This window comes from Cuculus canorus, chromosome 3 (assembly GCF_017976375.1).
Source record: "Cuculus canorus isolate bCucCan1 chromosome 3, bCucCan1.pri, whole genome shotgun sequence".
Lineage (NCBI taxonomy): Eukaryota > Metazoa > Chordata > Aves > Cuculiformes > Cuculidae > Cuculus > Cuculus canorus.
Genome location: NC_071403.1, coordinates 112,365,443 through 112,389,006, shown reverse-complemented (window position 1 = coordinate 112,389,006; position 23,564 = coordinate 112,365,443). Strand labels below are relative to the sequence as shown.

The window sequence follows — 23,564 nt, the reverse complement described above, 5'->3', positions numbered from 1 at the left end:
CACCTCAGTAAAGCTAAGGGATCATGTTATATGACATCATGGTGCCAAAGGAATAATTGTCACTTGTTTGCGCAGTCCTGAAGAAAACCTTGTAGCTTGAAATCACACACAGTGCTGCACTGACAAAATAAATGTTGAGGTAAATAATAAAAATTAAATATATATTATTATTTTTTTAATTGGGATGGGTTGAGGAGTCAGAGGGTCTGGGGAAGCTTCTGCTCCCAGATTCTGCCACAGGTTCCTGTTCTGTAAAATATTTTTGTTTGTAGACATGGCATGTCTACATAAGATTATCCCTTTCCTCTGGACTGGGAGGCAGCTGAGCCTATCCGGCAGTCTCTGCTCAGCAAAATCCTGCATCCTACTGCAGTTGCTACTCAAATTGAGGGTTGAGCAATGCTAAGAAAGCTCTTGAGGCATTTCTGAAGCAAGCAGTGCTATACCCAAGCTCCACTAACAGTGTCCATGAAGCAGGAATAAAACATGAGCCAGAAATCAGCTGTTTGAATCATAGATCTCTGCCTCAGGTTTCAATTTAGGGACAAGGGAGCTCCAAGAACAGGGCACCCCTTCGGTATTTTATAAAGTTGACTTCAGCTGCCAAAGGATTCCTCCCCAGAAACACCAAGAAAGCTTTTGCCTCTAATAAAAATTCACTGCAAATGAGCAATCATTAGTCAGCAGCATTTTTCATATAATTACTGGCAGTGAAAAAGCAAGCGTGCAGGTTGCTGTAAAATAAGGTCTAACTACTTCCACCCAAACAGAACAGAAGCCACTCACATAAGTTTTAGTGGGGGAGAGGGAAAATCTCCGTATTCCCCCCCCCTCCTATGACTGATTACAATCTGCTTTTTTATATAAAAGCACATTTATTGTAGGAGTTTGATTTGAAAGAGTTTCAAGTAATCCAAACTTTGGCTGCAAGCATACAGATCATTTAAAAACTGATCTTCAAGTGTTTCTACATGTTAATAACACATCTGATTGGTGTTACAAGCAACAACTTTAATTCTCAACGTACCAGTTGAAATATCCAACACATGTAGGAATTACTTAGGATGAAATCACGTAGTACAAAGTTAGCCAGCCTGACAGAAACACCCATATTTGCAGTTTTGGTGCAATACTTTCATCTTGAAGTGGAGGGGTTCACGGCAGGGGAATGTTTCTTCAAAGTGGTCATCACCTATGGCCTTTTCAAACCATAGAACTGCTGAAGAATAGACTGCAGTCCTGTTAAATTTAGGCCCTCTTCAAATAGTCTTTTCTTAACGGACCAGTATTCATCTGTCCTGCCTCATGTTCACAAAGCATCTCATTACTCCACATACACCTACGTGACCTCACTGCGCACATCTATTAATTATCATGAATAACAGAAACAGAATCTAGCCTTAAATAAATTTACTAGACAGTAAATTAGGAGATGCCATCTCAGAGACATCTTTTTTTGGAATTGAGAGGCAAGTGCAAGGGGCACATATCTCTAGAACTTTGGAAAGTGCAAGTGCCAGCTTGCTCTATTTTGGTATCTCTTCATCAGCCAAAGAGCCTCCCATCACCAAAAGTCATAGTTTCTAATGCATTTCAATACTCTCCTTGAAAAAGGTAAATAGGCTTAATAAGTGGTTGGGACAACCCAAAAGAAAATAAACAAAATAAAATCCAGTTTCACTCACAGTAAATGGTAAAATTTTTGATGAAAAGGCTTAGAGTGTTACCTTGTAAATGTAAGTACAAATCTTTCTCAGCTCCCAGGTCTGGCAAGAGCTTGTTAGCGTCACGAAAAATACCAGCTAAATGGTCCTAATGGAGCAGACTCCTGCAGCACCTCAGACTTGCAGTAAGAACACCATTCACCACTGAAATTTAGTTAAATATGCACAATTTTATTTATTGAAGAGATTAGGACAAAAACATTAAACCAAATACATGACAAAGCACCAGAGGCAGTAAAACCCCACCATGCACATCAACAATCTTTCCTCCTATAAGGTACTTATAAAATAAAAAAAGTCCTTCTTGACACAGCACCATCTTCAGAGTGTAAAAACATTACTCCTTTATATTCTTAGTTACCAAAATAGAACCAAGGCAGGTCAGCTGCAGCTAGCTTTGTCTCTTGATAAAGAACTGTGAAACATCCTCTTGAGAGTGGGACCATAACTTTCCTGCAAGGCAGGCAAATAGCATCCATACGTCAAATGCCAAGTAGCTGTACGCACATGCCACATACTATAATTAAGCACAAATTCAAGTAACATTTACATACTACAGAGTCCACATGTACCTACCCAAAAAACATGACCACTTCACAAAACGTATACAGGCAGTAATATCAGAACAACTGAGGTACTGGAAACACAAATATTTATGCCAAGAGATTTCAGTATCATACAGCAATATAAAAGCAGTAATAAAAACATTTGCCAGTCTAAATCAAATAAAGCTATCTAGAGAAAAAAAAAAATCTAAATAAAAAGTTATTTAGGGACAGAAATACCTGAACAGAAAAGAAGTGTGTTAACTACAGCATGTAACATGTCATCCCAAGTCAACCCGTAATTGAAGTACTGGCTTAATACATCACTACTGTGACATTTTCTTCAATAAATAGAATAAGTCTTGACAATACAAAAGGTGCATATTACTGTGTATGTTTCAAGAGGAATATCTGTAATATAAATGTTCAGCTTATTAATACCCTCTTATTTCTTATTCTGGACATAAACAAAAACCAAACCCAAACAATTCTTTTCCCAAGGTGAGGGGAATTTAAAGAAAAAGAACCCCACAATACTCTTCTTCAATAATAAAGAGCCCTCTATTTACATGTGGGCCAGTCAGTTAAAGAAGAGATCGGTTCTCATATAAAGACACAACTAAAGGCTTTCTGCCCTCTCTAGTCATATACGTGCAGCACGGCAGATATGGAAGCCAGTATCTCATATCTTTAAAAAGAAGTTATATAGTTTTCTTCTTTTTTTTCCCCTATTATAGCAGTAATGCATCTGGAAGTTCGAGTTATAATAGCTTCCTGCAACAAACCATTTGACACAAAACAGAACAGCTTGTTAAATGACAGTTACTTCCCCTTAAGGGAACAAAGCATTAAAATGTCATTTCCTGACAAGAATATTAAGTAGTTTATTTAGAAGAAATGAGTTGAAAATAGCTATCAAGAGACATGAACCTAAATTTTGTTTGTTTTTTAGCACCCACTTTCCATGTCCATTTTGTGCACCTAATTTTTTTCTTAAATTAACCCCATTAATTATTAGACATCTGATTAAAAAAAAAAAGTTAGCCAATTTTACTTTCCCTGAATAATGGCTGAAGTTAAATATCTAACAGTGCGATGCCAAGATGTGAGCTGAGGCAAAAGTTTCTATTTGTCGTGAGTTACCACTATTTTTTAATAGAACAGAAACAGGTGTGATACAGCTGCACCAGAATTGGCATGTGCAGTCTCCTTGGCTCCAAAAAAGGTGAGAAGCTACAATTGCTCCATGCTGCCTTTTCTCCTCCAAATCAATCTAACCTGATAGCAAGCTCCCCCCACCCCCCCAGTCTGTCCCCATGCTACATTTGTTATATTAGCTCCTTGTGGAGGTTCCTTCTCAACCCGAGGACCTCTGAGTGTCTTTTGCTACCAAGCTAGGCTGATGTAGGATGTGATTTAACATGGTCAGGAAGGGCTCCTTCATGTGTCCATCTCCAGGTTGTGTACCTTCTGAACACCAGTCTTTGTGCTCAGTTAAAGAATGGGTCCAAGTCTTCTTCCATGTTGACATCAGGCACCAGCTGATCTGATACTTCCTTAGCACCATATCCTGAATTCGATACATTAAAATCTGTAGAAAACCATGGATGGTCCAGAATTTCCTGTGAAGTCAGCCTTTCTGATGGCTCCCGACGCAGTATGCTACGTATGAGACATTTTGCCTTGGGGGATAGAGTTTCTGGAATGTTAAACTGCCCACGACGGATCTTGCTGAAGAGGGAACTAGGCTCAATGTCATGGAAAGGATAGCGTCCAACTAGCATGGTATAAAGCATGACACCTAGACTCCATACGTCCGCTGCTTTGCCAGAGTAGCTGCCATTTGTGTTCAAGATCTCTGGACTCACATAGGCTGGGCATCCATGCTTATCAGAAAGAGAGTCATCATTTCCTCTTAAAATATAAGCATCTTCTAGGCTTTCCAACTTCACTCTAGTCCTGCGGGCAAGAAAAACCAAAACCATCAAGGTAAGCAAACATCAAAACACAAATTCCAGGCTCTTAAAATTACACAATTATAATAGTAATGCTCTACAAATTCAACAACCACATAAGTACATCAGTTCAAAATCCCATTCACAGCACTTCTTACAAATAACTGATCCTATCTCTTCTATACTGGTTACGCATTAGAGATATATAGGGAATACTGCCACACACAAAACTACAAGATTTCAAACACACTTATATCCAGTAAACTTATTAGTAAGGTTGTATTCATTCTTTTGTTATATTTTACGTAGACATCATCTCCAGAGACATAAACCTCAAGATTACTTCTGTCAGCTGTGTAGGACTCATGTCCAAATACAAGTATAACCCTAAGTAGGCAAGGATATCGACACCTTCACACTGGTCAGTAGTTATTAGTCACAGTACCTGTAATTCCACAAGGATCCTAAATGATCCTGCTGACCAACTAACATTTTTCTTTATCCAGCATCAAGGGAGAGCAATTTTAACAGATCTCAGTCCTCCTAAACATGCCTTTGGGCAAAGGAAGATCAGTTGAGCTGGATGCCAGGATTAACAGCAAGCTTATCTACCCAGCTGCACCAGACGACCACCCCACATTGCAACAAAAGGAAAGGTTAGCAAAAGGCTTGCAGAGAGATGTCAGAGATGCCTTTTCTAGATTGCAAACTCCTTCTGCCTGCAAAGCACAGTGAACTTGTCATTTTGCTGCAGTGAATTTTCTTCCTTTTAGTTTATTACACAGGAGCAGAAAAAATTGTGCCAAACTTGCTTGTCATAGCACTAGATGAACATAGCACTTTTCTTTCCTTTTAATTCTCACTGCTAGCATCTGTAAGTATATTTAAAAATCTGTCCCCGTCAAAGACATCCCAAAGTAATACCAATTACCCTTTCAGAATACTTGCCAGCAATGGTTGGCTTTGTGAACAGAATCATTAAAACCCAAAAGGACTTGTCCAGTGCATCTGGGTAGAAGAATGAACTAGCAGTTGTGCAGACTTTCTTTTTAAGAACTTGGGATCGTAACTCAACTTTGGGTATAACTGTCCTCGTCCCTCAACCTCACCAGTCCGTACAACCACTCTTAGCCCCGTATCATGGCCATGTTCCCACGCCACAGACTTTCACAGGCAGGGACTGAATCTCATCCCAGAAAGCAGAACTCACATCTCTCAAGAAAAGCACATCATTTAACAGGCGTTAAATCAGACAAGGAGAGCCCTGTTTCTTAAATGTTTACTGAAGACAACATTGCTTGGGCTTGAGTTGCAAAAGACAGCTGGGCCAGCTTTGGCTCAGATTTGGTTCCAGGGCAGCTCAGTGCTATCTTCTTTGAACCAACAGAAAAGCATTTTACTCCATACAGTACTCCAGAGGCAACCACGCCATAAACTCTCATAATGACACTTGGACCTTTTCAACAGCTAGAGACATTTACTAGCAGAGGTGAAAGCCCGTTTGGCAATGTGCCTCCAACCAGGAAGTCATAAATACAGAATTCAGAATACCTGGCTCCCAAACACTGTGTGACAAGGCAGCTCCTTCTCTCCTTAAATAGGCCAGTGTTTTCTCCTCCACTGCGGATGCTGATGGGATTTGTGCAACACACCTGCTTCCTTATTAATTACCCATTGCCAGCCTAACAGCGCTTCTCCTGGCGATGGACAACTCCCTCATTAGCACTCAAACAATACTTTACAGCAGCAATACCTCACACAGGAAGCTGGCTGCAAGGAGAAACTTAACTATAATTAGCAAGACCACAGCAATTTCCTGCTGTACACAGCTCAGAGGGTCCAAACCAGGAGAGTGACTAGAGAAGAGTCCTTTCACAACACTCAGCTTCTACATGTTCCTGCACCTGCAAGGCTTAGGAAGAGCAGTGAGGAGAAACGCCAAGAGAAAAATAAACCCACACCAAGGAGGGCAGAGAACAGAGAGACGGAAATGAAAGGGAAGGCAGGGACATGAGCTGCGGTTCCATTTGCATTGCCCACCTCAGTTTTTCCACAGAAAAGTATGTGTAGCAATAAAACGCTGAGCCCAGCTACTCAAATATGCATTAAGTCACTGAACTGCCAGACAGGAAGGCATGGGCTCACTCCTGCTAACAGAAGCAGAACACATACACAGGGAGTTGGGGCAGAGCATACTATTTATAAACAGCATACAGGAGGGAATTCACATACACACACACTCTCTTCTGCCATCCCAGCATCAACAGCACAGGGAAACGCCGTTTGCTGTCCCATCCTATTTTACATTTCTGAGAATTGCCAAAGAATCGAGAGAAACAGTCAATGAGAAGTTTGTATATTACAGAAACCATCAGAATTTCCTAATTTCTTGTTTTTCTACAATGGACACTATATGGAATCACAAAGAGCAAATTGCAAGGTGTGTCAAACCCCTCCACCCCATCTTTCTCCAACAGGATAAATCATTTCACGATAATAAAAGAGAAGCAGCACACAAAAGCCTTATCCCCGTCTTCCTTTTCTTGCAAGGTGCTGCAGCCTGCAGCCCTCCACGCAGCCTGCAGCGGGCTTTATTTAAGCAAGTAAATGGAAAAACAGCTGGCCCTTATCTGCTTTTTCTTCCATAAGCTGTGGCCAAATGAAGTAAACACAAAAACCAGGTTTTTCATCCTGCTGAGATGACAGGCTTTGAGGAAACAAAAGGTCGCATATTAAACAAAAATACAACCTTTGGTTGTCCTCCCCTCTCATCAGCCCCTAAACCCTCAACCAATAATGCCCCTGTGTATCAGGTACAAGTGGTGAAATGGTCCCTGTGCAATGAGGAGGTGCTCCAGTGCAGGACACACCACCCCATGCAGGTATATGTTTCCCTCTCTAACTGCAGGAACTGCATCTCTTGAGCAGGTACTGCCAGGTGCATGGCCTCAGTATGATGTTCTTCCCATTCCAGTTACCACCAGAGACAACTTGGGTGTTCCCAGTTTCAGTTATAAAGGTCGGCTGTCTTTATAGAAGGTGATAACGCAGGATTTCTACCCTTACAGAAACGAGAGTGCAAGAGCAGAGGAAGGAAGGGCCCACCCTCCCGGCAGGTTGCCTGCTTGGCACAGCCAGTGCACAGAAGCACTCACGAGCTTTTGCTGCCAAGCGCCCTTGGCTTGGCTCTGCCAACACCCCTCACCGTAAGCCAGCACCGAGACGCACTCCATCCTGTTTACACCAGTGACGGATAACTCGACATACCCCATCTTCACATACAGAGCAGTCTGTAATCGTACTACAACTGGGTAATACGCAGGTGTAAATGGCAATTCTCACTCCCCTTCCTACAGTCATTTCACTTTTTTTTTTCCTAGGGAATCAAAAAAGAACAGCACCAAGCACCCCATCTCCAAGAGAAATAGCTTCCAGCTCTGGCTGGCCTTCCCTTCCCCCATATTTCAAGTATTGCCTCTGAAGAACTCTGTTTTGTGCAAATATGAGAGGTCTGGGATTTTTTTTTTGGGGGGGGAGGTAGGGAGATGAGGGTGAAGGGGAGCAGAAAACGGGAGTCTTAAATACACAGAAATACAGGCACAGTCTGGATGAGAAGCAATCTCTCCACACACAAACACTCTCTCTCAGAGGAAGCACTGAAATTAAATATTCAGGAAAAAAAGAATAAAAGCCAAAACCAACAAACAGACCCTCAAAATTGCAAGTAGTGTCTGAGAATATAGAACCTCCGCGGCAAAGGGTGGGGAGTGCATCCAATTGCAGAGTAACCGGACAGCCCTAAATTCAACACTTGGCAGGCAAAGGAGAGACTCAAAACCAAATACTGAGATGTGAAATCACAGTCAGCTTTGAAGTGCCTCTCATCACAGAGCAGAAAAAAAAAAAAAAAACAAACAAAAATTAATGATCCTTTTTTAAAAAGTCACATTTCTAAAAAACTCTCATTCTCTAAATAATTAGCTCACATCAGTCAACTGAAAGACCCCCACAAGAGAAAAAAAAGTTTTCCAAAAGCATCAGCATTCGAGTTTGACCATTCAAACAGCTACAACAAAATTAATCCCTAAAGTTCAAACGTAAGCTACTGCCAAAGCTGGATGAGAATCACTTTGTACACATACTGTAGGGCAACAAAGACTTTTGTCAAGGCTTACGTAATTACAGTACATAATTTCAAGTTTTAATGCAGACCCTGAATAAGCACTTGGAAAAAGAGCATTATGCATCTATCAGATCACTGATAAAACACTGCATTAGTCTAATGCATTAAAAAAAAAAAAAATACAACCCTGAATCATGGCTATTTAAAAAGGGGAAGCTATTCTGCCTATGAATGCTTTCCCATTACTGGTGAATGAAACCACAGAAGTGCAATCAGAGGGCAGCAGCAGCACTCAGACGGGAAATGCGTCTTTGTCCCCATAGAAACCGTCAGGGAAACCCATGAAAAACAATACCACTCTGAATTTCTTATCAATATGCCATTCATTACTTGACTGCATTCAGACTTTGCTCTTCAGTAATGTAACAAAACCTAATCAATTAAGGTCTTCCAGAAGATTCTTGAATGCAACCCCCCCCCCCCAAGCTAGCACCCGTCTCTGGCAAGAGGCTTTATTGCACATCCCACACTTTTTTTCAGAGGGATTCGCATTATTCCTCCCTGCAGAGCTTAGGGGCCACTGGCAAATTGCTATCCTGCCTTTTGACACCGACCCAGGGGCTGTAAGAACTCGGCATTCACACTTGCTTTCCAAAAGCAAACACAATTTCCATACCAAAATGAGTGGAATTATTCAGAAGGCTCTAAGCTCATAAAGCAGGAGGGAAAAAAAAAAAAAGAAAAAAGAAAAAAAGAAAAAAAATCTGGAACATTTAAAAGCAGAAATACTGACTGGAAGTCTGAATGTTTGAGGAAAACATCTTCACTGCAGTGAATAAACAGTAGTAAAGGAGCCCATGCCTGAATCAATGAAAGCAGTTGCTTCTAGTCTGTCCCCAAAACCATCTGTATGGGAAATTAACACCTGAACCACAGCTGAGCCACTGTTACAATTTTGGAAACCCACTGCAGACCAGACCCACAGTTTTAGTAGAGCATCATGCCCTGCGTGACAGCTGGATCAGCTCCTTGGAGACAAGATGGAAGAAGCCATGCTGCTATGGACCCTCCAGGTACATCATCCACTCGCTCTTCAGGCTGGGTCGAAATTAGATGATCCAGATTTACAGATTCTGTGTAGCAGCCTCATGCCTCCAGAGATTAGAAAACAACCATCGTTGCCATCAGAATTGCCATTTTATTAATATGACAGCAGGCAAATGTAAAATGGCAACTTTTAAAAGGGAAGACGTGCCTCATAATATTCCCCTTTACACAAAAAAAATGAAGGCACCCAAGCAATGCTATCTCATATTTCAACTTTACTCTGACTGAGGCCAGAAAAGCCTTTTCCCCTCAGTAGAGAGGCACTCAAGCCATCAACTGCCCAGTAGATCAGCTATTGCTCCTATGTGGCCAATAATTTACAGGTCATTTAATCAAGGTCAGTGCCTAGCACCCCATCATAAAGATGAGACGAGCATAAATACAATAATGGCATTAGAGTCACAAGGAGGGAAAAAGATAAAAAGGAGTTTTGACACTGGAAACAGCTATCACTTGCTAATTGATTTTCTTAACTAAGGGAATCTCTCCTAAATAATGCAGAAGTAGGCTGTCCTCACAATGAGACTGAGAAGGTGGCTAACAAAACCCCATGCAGATGATTTGCAGCTTGGTGCACAGACTTGTTCTGAACTTAGAACTACCAGATCTTCTACAGGGGCAGTGAGGCACACAGGATCAGAGGGGAAATGTTACACCATCAATTAAAATCCTGCTCCTTTCACTGTAAGATCCCTTCCAGTGTGTAATATCACACAGACTGGGAGTTCACCGCACAACATCCTACACAACTTCAGGGGGAAAAGAAAAAAAACAAACCCTGCATAAAGGCTGTCAGACAAACTGTCTCTTGTATAATGAAACAGGATCAAGGATGAGTTTTGAAAGACAACTGGGGCTTGCAGGCAGCGCAGGTTTACAGGATGAACCTTGTTCCTAAGGGAAGATTCCCTCACTGGCACTTCCGCAGAATGAGGAAGCCTCTAAAAATTACATCTCCCCCACCCTTCCTCTGAAGGATTGCTGCCAGTGCACTGAGCTCTGCCCTGTGCCCTCTTCCCGACATGCAGGACTCAGCAACTTAGGGCTTTTAACTTGTTTTAAGCTGGCTTTCTTTTCCTACAGAATTCCACTTAAAAGAATGCTCTGAGACTACCTCCTCGCACATCTCCAGGAAGAACTGGGCCTCCAAAGACCTCAGCTTTACAACACTCAAATACAGTTGCTGGGAACAGCCTCTCCTGTATGACATATACTTAATTTCTTCCATGTCCTTATTGTTTAAGGAGACAACACATTCCCCCAAAAGCAGGTAAGTAGGTAGCAATGTGTGTGTTGGGGTGTGGGCTCTAAAATCCAATGCAGGCTATGGAGGGGTTCAGCTACAATCGTGCAAGGAGTCCATTATTTGATAAGCATCTGGCTCAGGGCAAGTACTTCACCTCACTTTTATCCTTTTTAAGATCACACTGAAGGTCAGAGTCTTAAAAGGCAGTCAACCATAAGTTCATCGCTTTTTCAAGATCTTTTAAAACGATGCATGGTGAAGCAGCACAGGGAAAGGGGACCAAAATTTTATTTTGTTAACAAAACCACATGTTGTGAAAAGAGCTGTACACTTTCTGAGCTGCAGTGTACGTTCAGCACCTCTAAGATAAAGATGGGCCATTATTTCGCAACCTTACTAGAAGCCTTTTGCTTAGATGTCTGTAAGCCTGTTTCCAAGCAATGTACATCTAACAAAAAGCAGGTGCTTAAGACGAAATAAGCTCCAGGTTGGCTCCTGTTTACAATCACCACCCTTCCTTTCCCTCCCAAGCCTGAAGTAAACTCACAGTGTGATAATAAGGACAATTAGAAGCAAAGGCAGCAGATTTCCATCATGACAGTTTGCTGCAGCTGCCGCTAGCTGGAGTCCCCACATCCCACCTCCCCTCCTTGCCCCCAGCAGAGACACCTGCAGATGCCCTCAGTTTCCACTCAAAAGTCAACAGGAAGTATTTTGCGTGCAGATTATGGATGGAGATTTCAAAGACTTCAAAACAACCAGCTGTTGAACCCTTAATACAAGATGTCTTCAGTCTTCCAGGGACTGAAAAGAATTTACCATCAGAGAAATCAATTCCATGACAAGTATCTCACTACGGGCACTCAACCACATCTGCCATGACAGGCAATGTGTAACACAGCGTGCAGCCAGAGGCACCCCTCAAAGTCATCAGCATGGCTGGGGAGGTCGGGCACGACGTAGAGACAATCTACAGCAGTACAGCCCAGCCTAAAGAAGGACCTCAAGCAGGGCTCCCCTCCTCCTTCAAGCATGGCATGAGGCTACACTTTGGCACTACCCTTCAGCACAGCTAGTACAGGAGGCTGCGAAGGGGAAGAGACCAAAGAAAGAAGAAAACATACAGGTCCAACTATGAGCCAATACCAAAAGATAACACAGCTTAAGAGTAAAACCTTCTGTAAACTCCAAGGTTGGATACTACAGCAAAGGCTCTCGCCACTCATGGTCTTACTGAAGAGCCTTGAGATGACTCAAAATCCATTGGAGTTCCCATTCTCATCCTGGGGACAGCCAACAGCCAACCTCTCCCTGGCTTTTGTTTTCATTTATGGCCTTCAGCACAGCAGTTAACATCTATGGCTATCTATGCCCTCAGAAGGAGGTTTAAGCACTTTACAGGGGTTGTGTGATGTTCAACATAAGCAGATGGCCTCCCGGGCCCAGCTGGGAAGGGTACTGCATACCCAACAAATCTGAAGTATGTTGCTCCCACGAACACTAGGAGAAAACAGAGGCTTAGTAACCAAACCACATGAAGGCAAAAGCAGGCATGAACTCTTCTGTGGAAAACACTTACGCAAACTCTATCCTAAATTTGACAGGAGAGATTTACTGCCAATGAAGAAATTCACCTTCCTCCCCATATTCTAGGAATAATAATTTCTGGGTTGAAATCTGACCTATGATTCTCCACTACTGAAGAAATCATGCTCTTTGCTCCTATGTCCCCATTCAGAGTAATGTGAAGTGCTTAAATGACAAAACAGATGAAAACTGGTTTTATTTCTAAGTTTTCTTGTATTTAATGAGCATTCCTATTTTGTTTTATTTTCTTCCGCTCTAGGACTCTCTTTCTAGGACTTTCAGAAAGCTTTAACTCACCTGTTCTCTATGGAATCGTAAATAAACCAACAAGTTCTCACACCACAGGGAAAATGTGGATGACCACATTATAATTTGACAAATGCTGGGGAAGAAACTTACTACTAACATAAGAAAATGAAAGGTCTGCTTGGACAAAGATCAGTATACGTGTTCTGTGTTTTTTTGTGGGATCAGGTTTGCATCACTAGGATTGCAAACAACATAACTAGGTCACCTTAAAGCATCATCCACTCAAAGCTGAGAAATTCTATAGGAAAAAAAACCCCAACCACATTCTAAGAGCACTGCTATACTAACATAGGCTTTCTAAATTAGTGTATTGTACTTGCTGCATTCCCCTGGCACAGAGCAAAAAGTGTCAGATTCTACTTAATTTTACTGAACCCCACCTGCCTCATATTTACTCAAAGAATACAGGAAAATTACAATATCTAAATACCAAAATTATTTTAATTTTCCCTTCAACAAGTATGATTAATGTACAAGGTCTTTAAGCTTCAAATATTACGACAGCTAATATTTTAATATAATTAAAGGCTTAAAAATGCACTAAAGAAATTAATAATTTTCTGACAGCAGAAATGTTCTTGCATGAAGAAAACCATTTGAAGAACCAACACAGAAATGCTTGATTTAATTCCGAGATCTTTGAGGTGGCTCTTTCTCAAACATTCGCTATAAATCAGACTGATGAACTGCTTTATTAGCTATATACTGTACGTAGTGCTATTTTTAGCACAACCCAAAAAACCCCACCCATTCTGCAACATCGTTATGGGACACCAGCTAGGAGAAGAGGACAGTTGATCTACCCAATGGCCTACTATGAGGACAGGCTGTTCAAGGAGAACTGTAAATACCATTACTTGAAAACAGCAGAAATAATCAAAACCAAGAGCCTCACAACATCAACACTGACCTGTCTTGATACCCAAGCCAAGAAAAAATTACCAACGTGCTATTCTGGAAGCAGAAAACATACAAACCCACATGTTTTATCTTAGCTTATCTCCAACATTCTGGATTCAAGTTTTATTTAGAAGTTTAAGGACCCAAATTTTAAAGTATTCAAGAAGGTTATATCTACTTCAGAAAGCCCAGTGAGACCCAGCATGGCAAGGCAGTGTTGTTTTCCTTATTTTCAGAGCTCTGAAAGTCATTGCCCTCATTTAATGCATGTGCTGCTGCTGGCTAACCCAGTCTTATAAAAGATTTCCAGTCATGCTGTAATGTCGTAGAAGTTCTGCTTTCTCAAAATCAGCTGTACATTTAAGGAGCTTAACTCTGAAATTTCAATACTGTGAGACTGGCCGATAGTCTACAAATGGAACCACAGACATCTCCCCACCCCCCAAAAAATACAATCCCACCAACCTTCTTTTATACGAAACAACAACAAAAAAAGCCCCACTATAAAAGCCCTAAAGTGCATGGCAACAGCACACAACTTTTGCATGGAATGCAATTCACCATATCTTCAAAATTTCTGCAGCTCGGGATTAACAGATGATATAAAGAACATTGAAACACAGACAAACCGCTTTTGCTTGTTTCCATACTGTGGAATTTTGGATTTCATTTAAGTGCTGACGCATTTACACACACACAGTAGTAAGATGTAACACACCACCACAGTATTGATTTGGCATGTCAAGACAACATCACTAGTAAGATTAGGATCCCTACAAAATGCTCAAAGCTACCAGCCTCCAATGGTGGTTTTTGTACTTTCTTACCTCCCAGATATCACAAGGCACTGCAATTAGCAACATGCAAACAATATGCATTCTCATCAGTGACACGAGTAGGAGCAAAGAGTACTCATGACGCTGCTAGATCAGAAGCCTGAACCTTTGCAAATTCCAGCTGCAATTCAGATAATGAGAATGAGGTGGAAAGTGCTTCAATGCTGCAAAACTCCAGGAACTCTGATTTCATATTGAGCTACCAGGATATCATTAGGATCAATGGAAAGAGTACGTACTAAGATATGCTTTAATTGATTTTCTTTTTCAGATGAATGGAACTGCTTCCATATATCCATAACATTCTCTCTGGCTCCTCCAGTCTAGCAGCTCTCAGCTAGGAGCAGAGAAGTATCTTACTAAAAAAAAAAAATAAAAGAAAAACCAAACATAAAGGAAGTGAGTTTTCCATTCATGTGTTGCCTGCATGCTGGATTTCCCATCTTTTCTTCTACCAAAATAAAAGCTGTGATAATCTGTAAAAAAGAGAAAGTTTCAAAGCAGTAGGTACTAAAGGCGAACTCCAGAAAAAAGCAGACTGACAGACTTGAAGAAGTAGTTAAGAAAAGAACTACTAATACAGATCTCCACTGAAGAATTGGCAACACACACAGGAGCGGAGTTCACACACACTGCTCAAAACATCATTTTCACCTCTTTTCTTCCTCCTTGGTTCATTACCAGTATCAAAGATGCACGATCAATAGATCATGCAGCACCCATCTCCCAGGCGCTGCTGCAGACGGCAACTTCTGAAAGGCAGGTTGCTCAGCACGTGGACATCCTGACCAGCATCCTCAGGGAAATGCAAGCTTGGAGGGGTGCAAGCAACACACAAACACCACTGCAAACTTGGAAAGACCAGGAAGTTGTTTTGCCCTAAATATAACAGCAGATTGAAAGTGATGACTGATTATAGTCTGCTGATTGTAGCATGTGAAAAGAGACAGTCGCTCTTTGGTTCTATTTCTATCTCACACTATTTCCTCTCTGTTTATTTAGCAGAGAAAGGATTACAATACTTCTCTACTTACAAATCAACATTACATCCAGAACAAAACCACATTATGATTATCTTAAAAATAACCAGCAAGTCTTATTTGACCTTTAAAGTGAATTATTATGTAATTAGAAGACACCGTTCAAAAGTGAGTAACTGCGATTTTGCAGACTACAGTTACGTTCAAAACATCCATAAAAGCAAACACTGCTATTACAGTACACACTACTCTTCTTGGGTGGCTAAAGGATTTGGCCCTGTGCCTTATGTTGCATTCAGTTCCTAGTAAGCAGCAGGGTAGGAGTTCAAAAGTATTCAGCACGGGCCCACATCTGCTCCCACTGCACTACCCTGAACCCTTGCTGCCTTCGCCTAGAACAGAGAGTCTGGGTGAGCCCTAGAGCTGCCCCGAGTCCTATCCTTCATGCAAAATCACACAAGTTTATATATATCCCCAGGAAAAAAAAATATATATCCATTCTAACATTAGGATGTTATTAGCTACAATAGAAAACAATCCTTCCCGCAACTATTTTGTACAAGTTTCCTTCTTACCTTCATCAAAGGTTGTTTAATTATTAAATTCACAGAGTAAAATTCAGAGTAAAAGTTGTGAAAGTACAGTTTACATCTATCTGCTTTGCACTTCTCTCTGAATGGACATTAAGCTAGTTTCATTTTAGGCTTTTTTGTATTTGAAGAGGAGGAAAGGTTACTCATATATATTGGGGCTGTGGTAGAAAAATTTGAATAGCTATTTGCTTTGCAGAGAATTGCCTGAACGGAATTAAGAAGTGAAAATATGTCTTATTTTTCAGTTTGTAAAGAGATTAAAAGAAGTTTATTTTGCAAAACTCTGCTTGTAATAAAACTTAAGTAGAGAATATTTAAACAGGGTAGATAGTTGTCACTTTATCTTAAGGCCAGGAACTTCTCTTTCACATCTGAACTGGGTGGGTTTTTTTGTAATTCATAGATTATGCACTTACTGAGCATGCAGAAAACTTAAGTGCCTCTGCTGTTGCTTATAACTTCCCAAAGCAGCCCCAAATGGAATTGATATGCACTGGTTCTTTTATTAAATTAAGCTCTCCACAACATCCATTTCACTCTGCAGCACTTCGAACAATCTTTCAGACAATCCATAGGATTTAACTAGAAGGTAAAAACATCTCCCTATCCTCTACCAAGACACGAAGAAACACAAAGGAAGGCTCTGCTCCCATTTAGTTTCATTTTTTTCCTAATAGTCATCTTCCAATTTAATCCCTCTGTGAAAGCCTGACATTACTCTCGAGCTGCGTGTGGAAGTTGTAAGTAAATACATGATGTAACATAAAGAAAATCAGTAACCACAAGGAAAGAGAGAGGAGGTTTCCACAGGTAGAACAATATAGCTAAGTCTCAGCATCAGAAATGGCACCTCAACAACGCATCTAGATCATCAAGAATTACTTTTTCCTCTGTCGTCCCCCACTCCTTCCCCAAATCATTTCCTACCCAATTATTGAGAGGAGAAAGAAAATAAAAGGTAGTTCCCCAAATACCACAACATCGCTAATACACCCCGAGCACCCACAGGGCAAGGCGGTTCTAGTCTCAGTATGATTAGTGACCACAAAATACGTTCAGAAGCAGTCTCCATACCCTTTCCAGCACGGGAAGCAAGAAGCTGTCCTCAAAGCCATCCTTCAAAGCACTGGTGGCCCTCCCCTCCAACCTGTGCCAGCATTAACCGCTTGTCTGTTTTTCCTTTTCATGCCCTCCTCACTGGAAGGAGCCGTTTCAGTCCCCAGATTTCTTTAGCATACTGGATCTTTTGCTCCTTCTCTCTTTTAACACCTGTACCGCTTACGACAGTGGAGCTCTTACAGACATCTATGCAGAGCCTTCCTCCAAGAGACGGCTTCTCCTTAGGAAACAAGGTGCTCCTCTAGGTGGAAATGTGGTGGCCATGCACAGATGCGAACAGCACTCTATACTTACTTTAGTCCAAAGCCTAAGAAAGAAGGTAAAATGGCACATCCATCCCATGATAAGGTTGCAGAGCAAAATAAAGTGCAACGCCTTATGTGCTGCAAACAAATGGCATGGTGACAATGAAGGGCACAGCGTCCTGTAACTCTGAACCTGACCTTAGGCACCCCCACCTGAAAAGTAAGGAAAGCTCTTACCTTTCCTCATCCTTGAAAATAAACTTTCGCAGCTTGAGATCTCGCAGTACCAGTCCACCATCATGGCAGTGTGCAACAGCGGAAGCTATTTGATAGAAGAGCTTGGCTGCCTCCTCCTCTTTAAGCTTCTTGCAGGTACGAACAAACGAATGCATGTCCCCATAGCTCCTTTCAAAGAACACATATGCTTTTGTCTCCCCAAGAATTATTTCAGTAATTTGGTTGATATTTTTATGCGCAGGCAGACAAAAACATGGTGCTAATAACTCCTGGTAGCAGCCAATATCAAATACCTGCAGAAATAATGACAGTAAAGCTAGGGTTAGTGACACAAAGGACAGCAAAGTTATGGTACATCTAGCTCTGTTAACAGAACCATCTCTAAATATAATTTATGCTGCTGCTGAAGCTGCACCGATGTAAACAGGATGTCACAACCTCACAGCACTGAGGACAAGACAAACCAGACTACATAACCACCCCCTAGAACACATGCATAACCTTGACAGGAAAGGCTACTCTTCAAAACTTGTAGGAGGAAGTTTCATTCGCTAACAGCTGATCAAATTCATAATGTAATCTGAATTAAGCTCTGAAGATCAGCAAAACACAGAAGCAGCACTTGGAAACATATTTCCTCTTCTTTTTTCCATGCAAACAGACTCAGAGAATATGGCCAGTAGCTTTGTATGGAGAGAAGCTGTCCTATTAAACACACCCGGTTCCACATGCCTCCCTCTCTTGCTTTTACTAACCCGTTAGAGCTTTAAGTATTTTCAGGTTTAAAATATCATCTAGCGCTATTCACATTTACTTCCTGCCTTTCTTTCATCTCTGACAAACAGCAAAGTCACTTTTACTTTCAAAGTCTCAGTTTTACAATGGCTGTTTATAAGATCAGAAGGACAACTGGGGATATAGCCTGCCCGCTGGAGTGCAGACAAACATCCTTCAAAAGGCAAAGACAAAACCACCCTGAACTCCCTGCATTTCAATCAAGTGCTCCATTAAAAGCAAAGTGTCCCTTTACTAGCAAGTATGTTATCACTGATCTCATGAATGAGCTGTAAGAATTAAAAAGGCTGCTGGGAAACCCAAATATAAAAAGTTACTATAATCTAGTGATGACGAATGAATCAGTATTTGAGTCAATTGAGAAAAGCCCACATTGAAGGAAGAAAGACTTCATTGAGAATAACAGAAGTCAGTGTGCTCAAAGAGAATATGAGCAAAGTATTGACAGAAGTGATTCTTATTTTTAATGATACCTGCTCCAAAGGTACAACAGAGCAAGGGATTTGCATTTCCACCGACATAAAAATTCTATTAATATGTTACTCACTCTTAAGTGTTTTGTTACTTTGGTAAGAAGAATTTAAGGTAGTTATGTGTCATTCTAACTGAACATAAAAATGAAAAACTAGTACATATAATTCTCTAACCAACCGGTTTAAACTGCAATTGTTTTTCTTTTTGTGTTCTAGTATGCATATCCAATAGCAGGTATCTGTATCCTCTCCAAGAAGCAAATCTTCCTGCTTTCTTTGAAGCTTTAAAATGCTTTCCAAAACTGAGTGAGAGATACGGTTCAATAAAAATTTACCTGAGGCTTCAAAGCCCGAATCATTTAATGCTTCAGAGCACAATCCTAACAACCTCCTTCAGCAGAAAAGAACCCAAACCTCAGGTAAATGGGACAACCCCTGCTCACACACCATCTTTCCCCGACGCCATCCCTGTGCTGCTATAATCCGGCACAAGCAAAAACAACCTTAAAGGCAGGCTGCCAAACAGATCCGACACATTTTACAGGGGGTAGATTAGCAGTAAGGCAGTCTGGTGACACGGTGCGCCAGGGAAGCAGAACTGGGATTGGGAGGGGGTGTTGCTAAAATCCCTAGTGTGTAATTCATTCCGGAGGAGAATTCATTGACATTTGGATCTCAAAAAACTCATAACCACTACATTGTCAGTGAATGTCTCATTTACAAAGGCTGTGATAAAATTTAAGCAGGAACATTCATGTAGCCCAAACCCTCATGCGGAAGAAAAAAAAAAGCCTTTCCAGAATTCTCTCCTAATCAGATTATCCTGCTATAAATGAGTTACATTTTGTGGTTCTCAGACTGTGTTGAATAAGTAGGTCTGGATATGTACCAGTACTACGTTTGGAAGGGGGGAGATGGGAAATGCTATCGTACTGCTACAATCTAGAACACTTTTTACAAAGGGCTCCTTTGTATCACAGCTTTTAAGATCCCTGGCCTCAGTTCAGCAAATGTCCAACAAGATACAGTTTGATTTAGTTCTTGCTGGGAATTGGAAGTGAGAAGTTACCATTGTTTGGATACCACAGAGCCTTGAAGCAAATAACGGCATCTGTACAGACAGTGGGTGCAGCCAAATGAATCTTGAGAATCATCAGTATGTCTGTTATCCAAACCAATGTTTCTGCAAGCAATCTCTAAGAGCATCTTCAATAAGATACCAGATAGCAGGTCTCCTAGCCGGAAGGCAACTTGACAAATACTAGTCACGATACTGTAGGCATTTTAAAGAACACATTAAATTAAGATGAGTTCAGGACTGACAACTGCGTATTTACAAACTAGCAATTCAGGCCAAGATCATATTTTTGGAGGACAGCTAGAAGTAGTGCCTGGCATATATGGAAAAACTGATGCTATGCGAATGTCAGGATCACCTCAAAAACATACAGCTTAAAGGGGAAAAAAAAACCAAAAGGTCTACTCTTTGTGAGCTGCATTTATGCTGTTCATATTGTTATCAAAACAATACCTTAATCCTGCAAAGCAAACAGGAAACAAAGAAGAGCAGAGCCCCTGCTTTACTACTTGCTATGCAAGTTCACCTACAATTTCAGGCAGAGCAGCAGCTTTGTGGGATCTGTTTATTGCATGAAAAGATGCCAATGTCCTAGAGTGCAGCTCCGTGCTACTGCACCAAGCAGGGCTTTCGTTCTAGAAATTCTCAAGTTCTTTTTCAGTTTAGTAACAAAGCATTCAGTTCAGCACGCACTATTAGTCCTTTGCAAAGTCACGGCCCCTTTCTTACCTTAAATAATCACAGAAAGTCCTAGGTTGCCTTAACATCAGGTTTTATAACTCAATCAGTAAGCATATTTAAATTGGCCTCTGAACTCTGATCATTACAAATAGCAAACAGGAGCAATTATTTTCACTTCCCTCCTACAGCCTAATCCATAACTTCTTATGAATCAAGTATGAGAAAGTATGAAACAGTCAGAAATACTATAATTAATCACCAGAATACAAAAAAAGCTATGTATCTCTACTTTTCCGTTTTGCAGTTTCCGACAGTAGCAATTTCCCTAGGATAGCCAAACGGCACAATTCCATATTTTGGGAACAATATAGACACTGCAGGGTGCGTTACAAGGCTGCAATTTGCTACGTAGTTATAAAAACTACTACTAGGTACTGCCTCGGTTTGGTGGGCAGCAGTCTGGCTCACTACAGACAATGGGAATCGCAATTTAGGAACAAAGGAAAATATTCCCTCAGCCCAAAAAGAGAACAACATCCCTCCACAGGCGTGCACACGTGGGATTCTTTTTCCCCACAGCTCACCTTTGAATGGTAGGAGCAAACTGGGAGGAGGCAGAGAAAAGCAGGCAGGCTACAAAGAGTGGGATAGCTATTTTGTCTGCTCTTCTAAGAAACGTAGGTGTGCAAGTTTTATTCTTGCTCAGTTGTGCAATGAGGGAGGATGCTGTTTGCAAACAACCTCCATGGTGAGGGAGCTCAGGCTGATTAATTCGATGTGGTTTTCTTTTTTTTTTTTTAAATTAGTTTTAAGATGAAGCTGATGACAATCCCTTTTCTCCATCCTCTTCCGTACCCCGACTCACAGAGCGAGGGACAGGTAAAATCAAGGAAGCCAAGCAGGTCCCAACACCTTAAAATTAGCCGGGGATTCCCTACTCCATTTTGAAAAGTGAGAGTAGGGAAGATGAGGCTTTCTCCTGATCTGAACTCACGTTGAGACCTACTTAAAGGACGTCTCCTTCCAGAACAATATCCCCCGGGTAAGAGGCAGAATTGGCTCCGGGCCATCGCTCTAACGTGGCCGTTGCATAGAGGGAGGGAAAAGTTACAGGATGCGCCTTTAATCCCGTCTCCCTGCCTTTTGTTTCTCAACTGTTTAATAATTGAGCTGCACGACCGCGCTCAGCCCTCCTGCAAGACACGGGAACCCGGCAGGCTGACCCGGGGGAGAACAAGGACGAGAGGCATTACCTTGCAAACCAGCTCCTCGCCGCTGTGCAGATGTACGGCTCGGAAAACGTGGTCTCCCTCGAGAGGCTCCAACAATAAGTATTTCCCGATGCAAGAAACGCAATGCGACAAGTTCGGGGTCTCCGGCGGGCTCGGCGAGCCTAAATTCGGGCTAAAACTCTGGCTTGGCTCGATGGACCGTATGGACGAGAGCTCCTCAAAATCCTGGGTTTTATTCCGCGGTCTCCCATATCGTGCTATCGTGATAGGGGTTGACCTTTGTATGTTCATGAGTATGGAGAAGACCAGCCGAGTCGCTGCACCGGAGCCCTGGCGATGGAGAGCGCTTCCCTCGCCCGTCCAAGCTGCGGCTGCCTTTGTGTGTCGGGGACGGGGGAGGAGGGGGACGGGAGGCGACCAGCCTCAGCGCCGCGTCCTGGGCACAAGGGAGAGAAGGCTCAGCCCGCGCCCCTTTGTTCCCGCCGGGCGCGGAGCGGGGAGGAGCGGAGCGCAGCGCAGTAACGCGGCGGGGCAAGTGGTACCCAGGGATGGGGATGAAGGGGGGGGGCGGGCGGCGGCGGAGCCACCGGAGCCCGGCGGGCGCCGCTCCCGCGGGGCGAGCAGCGAGGGCGAAAACAAAAGGTTAGGTAACGCGCTGCGCTCAGCGGGGGAATCGTCCTTTCTTTCTTTCTTTCTTTCCCTACGGGCAGGCAGAGCCGCGCTGCCGCGGCCGGGCTGTAGATGGCGTGGGAACCTCGCCGCTGGAGCCCGGGGCGCTCCGAAAAATGCCCCGCGAAATAGCGAGGGAGCTTTTAACTTGGGAACGGGAGCCGACAAAAGAGCGCTGCGGGGCTGCGAGAGGATGGGATGTGGGAAGAGCAGGCACGGGGAGCAGCCGGGAGAACGCGGGGCAGAGAGAAACGCGCTGTCGCGGTGGCGGCCGCCTCGACAGAACAACAACAAAAAGAAAAAGCGCAGCCACGGGCGAAGGGAGGGAAAAAAAGAAAAGCTTTCACGTTTGCACTGCCCAGCGGGATTTTGGGGGGGGGGGGGGGGGGGGAGGAAGAGGAGGGGGCGCTGCCTTCGCGGCGGTTTGAACGTGGTTCGCGCACAAAGAAAAGAAAAAGCACGGCGAGGAAGGGGCTGAGTTCCTACTGGTGGGGATGGAGAGGTAACAAGCGAAAGGATGGGGATGAAAGGGTAATAAACGAAAGGCTAGGGGGGGCAATAAGTGAGAGGATGGGGCAATAAGCGAAAGGATGAGGCAATAAGCGAAAGGACGGGGAATAAACTGGAATCGCTTAAAAAGAACAGCAGAGAACAGATTTTAAGTGGGTTTTGCTGCTGTTCCTTGGGGGCTAAGACAAGGCGGGGAGGAAAGGGCTGGCCCTTCATCGAGGCATGGTCTCCTCTCGGCATACGAATAGCTACTTACGTGGCGGGGACGCTGGCTGCCTCCGTGCCTCGCTGCCGGCCGCCTGCACGGTGCCCAGCGCGCAGGCTGACTGCCCCGGCGCCGCCGCCCGCCCCGGCACGGCACGGCCCCGCCGCCCCGCCCCGCCCCGCCTCCTCCTCCTCTTCCCCCTCCTTCTCCTTCTCCTCCTCCTCCCTGTCGGGGTAAACAAGGTGAGACGTCTTTCCGCAGCCCTGCCGGGCTTTGCCGGGGGAGCCGTCCTGCCCCCTCATCGTGATGCTCCCCGAGCTCCTGCCGGGGTTGACCTGGCGGCTGGGAGTTAACGAATTGATTTTAAACGCGATAGCGAATTAATAAATCATCGCGATGATGGAATAAACGGCCC

The 23,564-nt window shown here is 42.9% G+C and overlaps 1 protein-coding gene across 1 annotated transcript; it reads right to left on the bottom strand.

Moving 5' to 3' along the window:
* Positions 1 to 2,590: 2,590 nt before the first annotated feature.
* Positions 2,591 to 23,322, bottom strand: TRIB2 (tribbles pseudokinase 2). The gene is made up of 4 exons (XM_054063160.1): positions 23,201 to 23,322; positions 21,787 to 22,201; positions 17,507 to 17,799; positions 2,591 to 4,228 (listed from the first exon to the last, which is right to left on the bottom strand). The coding sequence occupies exons 2-4, from the start codon at positions 22,054 to 22,056 to the stop codon at positions 3,760 to 3,762; spliced, it is 1,032 nt and encodes a 343-aa protein (XP_053919135.1). The 5' UTR covers positions 22,057 to 22,201; positions 23,201 to 23,322; the 3' UTR covers positions 2,591 to 3,759.
* Between the last annotated feature and the right edge of the window lie 242 nt (positions 23,323 to 23,564).

What these genes read in the sequence shown, in the direction of transcription:
- TRIB2 (XM_054063160.1), bottom strand. Translation starts at nt 22,056, where the DNA reads ATGAACATACAAAGGTCAACCCCTATCACGATAGCACGATATGGGAGA. An exon ending in GCGAGGAGCTGGTTTGCAAG is followed by an intron (nt 17,800 to 21,786) that starts GTAATGCCTCTC and finishes TTATTTCTGCAG; the next exon opens with GTATTTGATATTGGCTGCTA. An exon ending in ATTTTCAAGGATGAGGAAAG is followed by an intron (nt 4,229 to 17,506) that starts GTAAGAGCTTTC and finishes TCTTGCCCGCAG; the next exon opens with GACTAGAGTGAAGTTGGAAA.